This window comes from Tupaia chinensis, unplaced genomic scaffold (genome assembly GCF_000334495.1).
Source record: "Tupaia chinensis unplaced genomic scaffold, TupChi_1.0 Scaffold142100_1, whole genome shotgun sequence".
In the NCBI taxonomy this organism is placed as follows: domain Eukaryota; kingdom Metazoa; phylum Chordata; class Mammalia; order Scandentia; family Tupaiidae; genus Tupaia; species Tupaia belangeri.
The window spans coordinates 624610-633552 of NW_006201951.1; the positions used below are offsets into that span (position 1 = coordinate 624610).

Consider the following 8943-nt stretch of genomic DNA (forward strand, 5'->3'; position numbering starts at 1 on the left):
GGGCGGGGGCTCGGGGGGGGGGGTGCCCTGCCGTGCCCGTGACCTGCGGCAGGCAGGCCCCACCTGTTCCCCTGGAGGCCGCATCCCAGCCCAGGCCTCCGCCAGCCCCAGGCCCAGCAGCAGCACAGCAGCCCGGAGCCTGAGGGGGAGAGAGGCACATCACGCCCGGCCACCCCTACCCGCTGCCCGCCACACCCCTGCAGTTACTGGGAGGGCTCCGGCGTCTGCCTCAGGGGGCCATCAGTCCAGTGTTTTCCTCCATTGATGTAGAAGCTTGCCAAGAACTTCACAGCCTTCTGGTCGAAATCCAGGCCCAGCAGCAGCACAGCAGCCCGGAGCCTGAGGGGGAGAGAGGCACATCACGCCCGGCCACCCCTACCCGCTGCCCGCCACACCCCTGCAGTTACTGGGAGGGCTCCGGCGTCTGCCTCAGGGGGCCATCAGTCCAGTGTTTTCCTCCATTGATGTAGAAGCTTGCCAAGAACTTCACAGCCTTCTGGTCGAAATCCATCGGCAGGCTCGGGCCTCTCCCTGGGGCACTGCCCTGTGACCTCACTGGCACTCTGTGGCCTCAGCAGTGGGCTGTGGGGCCCCCTCTATTGCTGGGTTCCCTAGGGAGGGGACATCATCCAGCCCTGGAGGGGCTGCCCTGGTGGCCACCCCTGCCCCTCCCTGTTCTCCTGCTGGGGTCCTGGCTCCCTGGCCTGCCATTACTCTTGGCCGAGCCCCCTGTGCTCTTACCCCACTTCCTTGTCCCAACCTTTCCCCTTCCCTGCAAGAGGGTGGGGTGGGAGCTCCTGGGGCGCCAGGCCTACTCTCTCAGGGGTTCCAGGGAAACTAAGCCCCTGGCAGAGGACTTGAGGGGAGCAGGACCCAAGAACACCTGCCATACCCTGGGGGCCCAGCCAGAGGAAGGAAGGGTCCAGGAGGGCTCCGAGGAGGAGAAGGAGCATAGGTAGCTGCAGCTGCTGCCCTGGCCAGAAACCCAGCTTGGAGTGGGTCTGAGTGGGCAGGCCAAGTGAGGCCTGTCTTTGGCCTAGGGGCAAGGGCCAGAGCAGGTCAGGGGTCACGGGACCAGGCTGCACGAGCTGCGTGGAGCAGTGAGCCTGAGCAGGCTAGGGCCCATCTGGCACTGGGGCCTGAGCTGAGCAGCCTGCTGGCCCCAGCCCTGGCCTTGGCCCGCACAGCCCCGTAGGGCCGTCAGGAAGGCCTGCACCAGCCACTGTCCTCCACCCGACCCGGCGCGTCGCTCCCTCTGTGCCACCCCTCCTCCCCGGGCACTGGCACTGGCACTTGGGGCGACGGACACAGGCTTCAGGAAACACGTCTCCTACTTGCGCTGGGGCTCACAGCCGCCCTGGCCCATGCCGTCCCATGTTCCTCCCATCGCGACTGCCCGGGCTGCGGTGCGGCTCTGCCATGTGCCTCGCTGTAAGGCAGCCTTTGCCGTGGGACATGGCCTTTGCCGTGGGACACAGCCTTTGCCACCACCTTCTGTAATAAACACCACCACGACAGATGGGTGGCGCTGTGGCGGTTTCAGCTGGACAACCATCACTCCCATCAGATCCAAGCCCAAGTGGGAGCTACGGGTCCAGGTGTGCCGTGTCCCATGTGGCCCTGACCTGTTAGTGAACTGCTCCCAGATGAGGCCATTGCTACTGTGGCCCAGCCAGCCCTGGGTGTTAGAAACTGCCACGACTGAGGGAACCAGCAGTTACCCTAATGGTTATGTCACTGGATTCCCACGTAGTCAACTGTGGTTCGCATCCCGGACCCGGTGGCTTAAAACTCACGCCGGGCACGCATGCGTGCCCAAGATCCCAAGAGGAGAATGGAGGAGAAGAGATTGCGGCGTGACCATCCCCCCTGGGGGGTGATTTCTCGCTTTCTGCCTCTATGTCTCTGTCTGTCTGGCGAGCGCACGCGCCCTGTAGCGAAAACCTCTCAAAAAAAAAAAAAAAAAGGAAAAACAAACAAAAAAAACCTGCCAGTGCTGGGACCAGTAGATGGCGCAGCTGTAGTCGACCGTGGCTTGAGTCCTGGACCTAGTGGCTTAGAACTCACGCTGGGCCTGTGTGTGTGCATGCCCAAAATCCCAAGAGGGGTTACAGTGTGGCTGTGCCCCCAGGGGTGATTTCTTGCCGTCTCTCTGGCGAGCGCATGTATCCTATAGCAAAAGTCTCAAAAAATACTAAAACTGCAGTTGCCAGCATCCATTTGGCATGCCAGCCTGGTGTCCACAAGCTTGCTGACTTCGGGCCTTTGTCCCAAATGCTCACACCATATATGCATTTCTTTTTATTGTTTTTGCCATAGTGCACATGTACTCGGGGAAGGTGAGCAATCCCCCCCAAGAGAGATGTCACACTGCAGTCCCTTCTCCATTCTCCCCCTGGGATTTTGGGCACACACACCCACACCTGCTATAATTTTCAAGTCACCAGGTCTGGGACTCAAACTGTAGTCAGCCCTGTGGGAGTCCAGCGCCTTAACCTCCACGCCACCTGCTGGCCCCGTGTATGCGTTTCTCTGCCGAGTGGTAATTCCGTGTGCTTTTGTCAGCTTTCCATGCCAATGTGCACCTGCAGTTACCAGGCCACGCCTGTCTCCTAGTGCGTGTTATCTGACGTGGAGTCAGACCAGCTGCTCCTTTCCTTTATGCTATCTTCCTTCATTTTTACAGTCAGAAACTCCTTCTTAGGACCAGCAGTTGGCGTAATGGCTATGTCACTGGACTCCCATGTAGTCAACCGCAGTTCTAGTCCTGGACCTGGTAGCCTGAACTCACGCTGGGCACGTGTGCATGAGCGTGCCCAAGATCCCAAGAGGAGAATGGGGGAGAAGGGATTGCGGCGTGGCCATCCCCCTGGGGGTGGTTTCCCGCTTTCTGTCTCTGTCGCTCTCTTTCTGGTGAGTGCATGTGCCCTATAGCGAAACCCCCCCCCAAAGAAAAAGAAAGAACTCCTTCCTGTACCAAAAGGAAAAACGCAGCAGGATTTGTGTACAGTGGGAAGCATGCCCCCCTGGGTGGGTAGGAGGCCTGCTGCAGGCCAGGCTCTCTGTCTCAAGGACTGCTGACTGCTCTTGGCGCAGGGGGTTGCAGGTGGCCACTGGCCTCCTGGGGTCGCAGTGGTCCAGGCCTTTCCCAGCAGGACGGTCAGGTCTCTGAGCTCTGTGTCAGGTGGAACCTTCCCCAGGCCGGCCTCACCATGGTACTCGCAGCCTTCGCTCCCAAGGCCGCAGTGCCCACCTGCGCGCTGCGGTGCTGCAGGGTACGGGAGGGGCGGGGACCTGGCCTGGGTGGTGCTCAGCAGTGCTGGATCTCTTCACAATGGTTGCCAGGCAACAGGACTCCTCAGGGCAGGGAGCCAGCCAGAGGAGGGAAGGCCTGTGACCAGCACAGGCAGGGACTTGAGGCAGGATGACAGCGACACAGAAGCACAGCCTCTTCACACCGGAACCTCACTACATCCCCGGGTAGGAAGCAGGAGCTCTGGAAGGAAGCTGGGCCCAGGGCTGGGGCATCAGCTGTGAGGGGCTCTGGAGCTGGCCTCAGGAAGCTGGGCCCCAGGTGTGGGGCACGCCTGACCAGGAACGATGGAGCTGGAGGTGGAGACGGGCCCAGAGCCCTGGCACAGGGAGTGTGGGACAGGGATTTCCCCTCGTGGGCCTGGCCACTGCTCACATCAGCTGGCCTTCATGTCTCTCAAGAGCAGGAACTGGGCAGCCTGCGGTTGGCAGAGGCGGCCCAGGCCTGCTCTGCAGGGCACTCTGCGAGACTGGGTGTCCTGGTCGAGTACATGTGCACACGCCCACACGCATGCCCAGTGTGAGGGAGGCATAGCCAGGGACGGCCAGTCCACCTGCTCCGTGGCCTCTGTTAGGAAAGGGAGGTAGGTGTCCAGGAATTGGATTCGGCCTCACTCACATGGTTAGTTTGTTTTTGAGAGGTTTTTGTTATAGGGTATGTGTACTCGCCAGAGAGACAGACAGAGATGGAGAGAGAAAGTGAGAAATCATCCCTCAGGGGGATGGCCACACTGCAGCCCCTCCTGAGATTTTGGGCCACGCACACGTGCACTCCCGGCTTGAGTTTCCAGCTGCCAGGTCTGGGACTCACAACGCAGTCAGACACGTGGGAGTCCAGAGACGTAGCCACTGCACCGCCTGCTGGCACCTCACTCACCTTTTAGACCAGCGAGTCACACACCCTACCCTGGCAGTGTCCACAAGACAGCTGGCACCCTGGGTGGCCACACACCCAGGTCTTGCAGCACTGGGTCACTGAGCATCCCCACACAGAGCTGCAGCACTGCCCCCCTTCACCCCTCGGTTCATCCACTGCAGGTCCCAGGCTGCTGGTCCTGAGGTGGCATGTCTGCTCCCACCTATCCACGTGAGGGCTCAAGGGACGAGGATAGGACAGGGTGGGTGACACTGCAGGTGGTGGCGGCCAAGAAGCCCACAGCCTGGGCTGGGCATGTCCTCCGTCCATCACGCCCTGAGGGAGGCCTGGAAGGTGGGTGCCTAGGGCCGGCGAGCAGGAGCTGCGTGGCAGGCAGGCTGTTTCTGCATCCCGCTCCACCCTGTCCCTCTGCAGCTATGCGGGCTTCTACCCACAACTGCGGTACCAGGTGGGGAGCACCTACGGGCGCACCACAGCACAGCTGCTCACAGACCCCAGCGTGCAGAAGAGCCCCTGCTCAGTGCTCTCCCCTATGTCCAAGCCCAAGTTCATCGAGGACTTCAGTCGGCCCAAGCCCCCGTTGGCTTCCTGCCGGGACCTGACTATACCCTACATTCCCCACTACACCGGTGAGCCGCCAGCCCCAGCCCGCTGCCCACCCGCCCTCCTGTTGCCCAAGCTCAAGGATGCCCTGTCTGTGCAGGTCTGAAACCCTACAAGAACTTTGAGATCCTGGGCCGGCTTCCACCAGACGTGAACACCCAGGAGCCGCCAGGGGTAGAAAACATATCCAGACAGGTCCCTCTGCCTGCAGGTGTCATGCCCTACCCCCCCTACCCGCCATGCCCACCAGGCAAGAAGCAGTGCTCCAGAGACGTGGCACTTGGAGAGGCCCCCGGGCAGTACCAGGTAGCCTAGCCTCACCCCCACCCAGGCCAGGAGAGAGGGGCCTTGGTGACCCGCCCCTCCCCATTCCAGCTATACCACTGCAGGAGGGATGAGTACTGGCCAGCACCCCATCAGCAGGAGATGCTGGACGTGGGCAGGTCCCAGCGGCTGCCCCAGCTGGACCACCCCAACCTGATCCAGCGCAAGGCCATCTCAGGTGACTGGCTGTGCTGGGCTGGCCTGGTCTGAAGGGTAGCCCCAGGGCCCTGTGCCTGCCGGGAGCAGTCTCACCAGACACCTGCCTGCTCCTTTGGTAGAGGCAGTGGCTGCCGTTTAGGGCAGGAAAGAAACCCTAACTCAGGGGGCAGGCAGTGCGACCAGGACTGGGGGCCTGGGATGAGATGGGACCCTAACCTTCATCTGCCTGCCTCCAGGCTACGCTGGCTTCGTCCCCAGGTTTGCCTGGGTGATGGGCATGAATTACCGTGACGGAGTAACACAGGCAATGGATGAGTTCGACAGGAACCAGGTAGGCACACCGCCGGGGCGGGGCTGGGCACCTGGCCCACCTGGCCGCTTCTCTGGTGCAGCTCTGCCTGGCCCACAGGCCTGCCCCCAACCCTCTGGTCCCAACAAGGTCTGGGGGCAGAGCCAGGAGACCCAGGAGCTCCAGCTGGCCCTCCCGCCCACGTGGCTCACGCCCTGCGCACTGCTTGTGGGTGAGGGGAGGCAGCACTCAGCCTGTTTCCCCAGTTCCTGTTCAGGAACCCAGTCTGCCCACTGGGTGAGAAGCTGCCCAGGACACACTGGCCCAGCAACATCATCTACAGCAGCCATGGCTTGATACCTTTCTACATGGGGTTCATTCCATGTGAGTCCCCCCAGCCACCTCAGGCCCACTGGCCGGGGTCACACTGACAGACCTTGGTCTATACTACTTACCCATTTCCTACCAGCTGTCAAATCCTCTGCAAGCTCCAGGGGAGTAGGCCCGCCCACTATAGCCCCTCCTCCAGGCTCAGCCCCTCCCACTGAAGTCTGGGCAACAGGCCCTCTGCAGACCTGGCTCCTGAGAAGCCCAGGCCTGCCCCAAGAAGCAGGTCCCCACAGGCAGATGCCCAAAGCCTCGGGCAGCCCACACTGACCCCTTGCAGCCACAAAGCTTACTCCTTTGCAGCCATGCGGGACACCTACGCACACACGTTTGGCAACAGCAGCCGGAAGGCCTATCAGAAGGAACTGCAGAGGCGAAACCACACACTATGAAAATGCTTTAATGGAGGCGTCTGTACAGCATGAGGTCGAGACGAGGGCAGCAGGTACACAGAGACGTGACTACCAGGAGACAGGCCGTGAGCGAATAAAGAGTTCACCCCGCTCCGCGCTTTTCCCGCGAGCACGCAGCCTACGCCACCTCCTCCTCAGCCTCCTCCTCGAACTCGCCCTCCTCCTCGGCTGTGGCGTCCTGGTACTGCTGGTACTCGGACACCAGGTCGTTCATGTTGCTCTCGGCCTCGGTGAACTCCATCTCGTCCATGCCCTCGCCCGTGTACCAGTGCAGGAAGGCCTTGCGCCGGAACATGGCCGTGAACTGCTCCGAGATGCGCTTGAACAGCTCCTGGATGGCCGTGCTGTTGCCAATGAAGGTGGCGGACATTTTTAGCCCACGGGGGGGGATGTCACAGACAGCTGTCTTCACGTTGTTGGGGATCCACTCCACGAAGTAGCTGCTGTTCTTGTTCTGCACGTTGAGCATCTGCTCGTCCACCTCCTTCATGGACATGCGGCCCCTGAACACGGCGGCCACTGTCAGGTAGCGGCCATGGCGGGGGTCGCAGGCGGCCATCATGTTCTTGGCATCAAACATCTGCTGGGTGAGCTCGGGCACCGTGAGCGCGCGGTACTGCTGGCTGCCCCGGCTGGTCAAGGGCGCGAAGCCGGGCATGAAGAAGTGCAGGCGCGGGAAGGGCACCATGTTCACGGCCAGCTTGCGCAGGTCGGCGTTGAGCTGGCCCGGGAAGCGCAGGCAGGTGGTGACGCCGCTCATGGTGGCCGACACCAGGTGGTTGAGGTCCCCGTAGGTGGGCGTGGCCAGCTCCCGGGTGCGGAAGAAGAGGTGTAACAGGCCCTCGCGTGTCCGACACCTTGGGCGAGGGCACCACGCTGAAGGTGTTCATGATGCGGTCGGGGTACTCCTCCCGGATCTTGCTGATGAGCAGGGTGCCCATCCCAGACCCGGTCCCCCCGCCCAGCGAGTGGGTCAGCTGGAAGCCCTGCAGGCAGTCGCAGCTCTCAGCCTCCTTCCTCACGACGTCCAGCACCGAGTCCACCAGCTCTGCACCTTCTGTGTAGTGCCCCTTGGCCCAGTTGTTCCCAGCACCACTCTGACCTGTCACGGGACAGCTGGTCACGTTAGCTGGGTATGTGCTCAACACCAGTCACTGCTGCCCGTGCCCAAAGGCCAGGGAACAGGTGTGAAGTGACACGCAGTTCACCCTAGGGCTACGGAAAGACCCTCCGGGTGCCATGAAAGCAGCCTGCCATGCAGACAAAGCAGAAGCTGCAGCAGAGGCAGCTGGACAGGCCTCCCCAGGCAGCCCTGCCAACTCTCAAGGGCGGAGGAGCAACCCCAGGCTGCAGCTCAGTGGTAGCTGCAGAGATTACATCTCCCCACTCCCTGCCAGGGCAGACAGCCGGGCCTTCCTCCGAAAGCCGCTTTGAGAGGATTGAGTGCCTGGAAGGGGAGGGAAAGGTATAGCCCCTCTAGCTTTGCAGCAACCTTGGGGCAGCCCCTTGACCTTCCTACCCCCCAGCCCCCACAAACTCACCAAAAACGAAGTTGTCAGGTCTGAAGATCTGCCCAAAGGGCCCAGAGCGCACGGAGTCCATGGTGCCGGGTTCCAGATCCACGAGCACAGCGCGGGGCACGTACTTGCCACCTGGGGGCAGAACAGGAGGGCGTCAGAGCTGGCAGGGGACCACTGGGAGTGCGGGGAGGGAGTACGAGGAGGGGCCGGGTCTCACCGGTGGCCTCGTTGTAGTACACGTTGATACGCTCCAGCTGCAAGTCGCTGTCCCCGTGGTAAGTGCCGGTGGGGTCGATGCCATGCTCGTCGCTGATCACCTCCCAGAACTGCAAGAGACGCGGGCGGGCCAGGAGGACGAGGGCTGAGTCACCGCAGCCGGTGCGCAGTGAGGCGGCCCCGCCCTGGACAGGCGCGGCGGCTAGGCTAGGCTAGGCCCGGCCCGGCCGCCCCCGCCAGCCCAGGGCGCTCCCAGTCCTTGGGGTCTCGGCCCGCCCAACCTGGCCTGGCCCCGCGCAGGGCGCTCTGGGGCCGCAATGCAGGGGCGCCGCCCGGTTGCCCACTGCCGCCATCTTCCCCAGCCGCCCCGCAAGCCCGCACCAGCCCTCGGTCCTGGCCGCCCACCTTGGCGCCAATCTGGTTGCCGCACTGCCCGGCCTGCAAGTGCACGATCTCCCTCATGGCGAAAGCGGCGGCGGCGGCGGCGGCGGCGCAGGTGGCAGGACTGACACAACAGCGAGCGAGCGCGCAGAGTCCTACAACCGACGCTCCGCCAATGCTTATATAGCCGTCGGTCCCGCCCCCAGATTGGGCAGCCAGAACGAGGCCGGCAGGAGGCTTCTTTCGATTGGCTTCGTTCCCATCAATCCGGTCGCCTAAGGCCCACCTTCCAGACGCAGTTCGTTCTTTATTGGTCGGTAGTAGCTTCCGACGTCCCTATCAAGATACTCCTCCGTCTCGCGTTGCGGTGCTTTGTCCATTGGCTGTTTCAAATGATTGATTTACCCTTCCATTGGCTGGCTTCCGGCAGCACGCCGACAGGCTGGCGCTATTGGCTGCGCC

At 62.4% G+C, this 8943-nt stretch overlaps 3 protein-coding genes across 3 annotated transcripts in view; 1 reads left to right on the top strand and 2 right to left on the bottom strand.

The window, feature by feature from the left end:
* The window catches only part of STPG3 (sperm-tail PG-rich repeat containing 3), a 2912-nt gene extending 2363 nt beyond the window's left edge, over positions 1 to 549 (bottom strand). Inside the window, exons 1-3 of the mRNA XM_006163308.2 lie at positions 408 to 549; positions 208 to 339; positions 24 to 139 (exon numbers count right to left, since the gene is read on the bottom strand). Coding sequence (XP_006163370.1) covers positions 24 to 139; positions 208 to 339; positions 408 to 511 — 352 coding nt within the window. The 5' untranslated portion in view covers positions 512 to 549. The remainder of the gene's footprint in view (positions 1 to 23; positions 140 to 207; positions 340 to 407) is intronic.
* Positions 550 to 3350: 2801 nt separating this feature from the next.
* On the top strand, positions 3351 to 6343 carry CIMIP2A (ciliary microtubule inner protein 2A). The gene is given in 6 exon segments (XM_006163309.2): positions 3351 to 3480; positions 4604 to 4818; positions 4893 to 5294; positions 5512 to 5606; positions 5831 to 5948; positions 6255 to 6343. Coding segments are annotated over 6 exon segments (975 nt in total). The 5' UTR covers positions 3351 to 3424.
* Positions 6336 to 8665, bottom strand: TUBB4B (tubulin beta 4B class IVb). The gene is given in 5 exon segments (XM_006172141.3): positions 6336 to 7209; positions 7211 to 7466; positions 7906 to 8016; positions 8102 to 8210; positions 8506 to 8665. Coding segments are annotated over 5 exon segments (1260 nt in total). The 5' UTR covers positions 8563 to 8665; the 3' UTR covers positions 6336 to 6482.
* Positions 8666 to 8943: the final 278 nt, after the last annotated feature.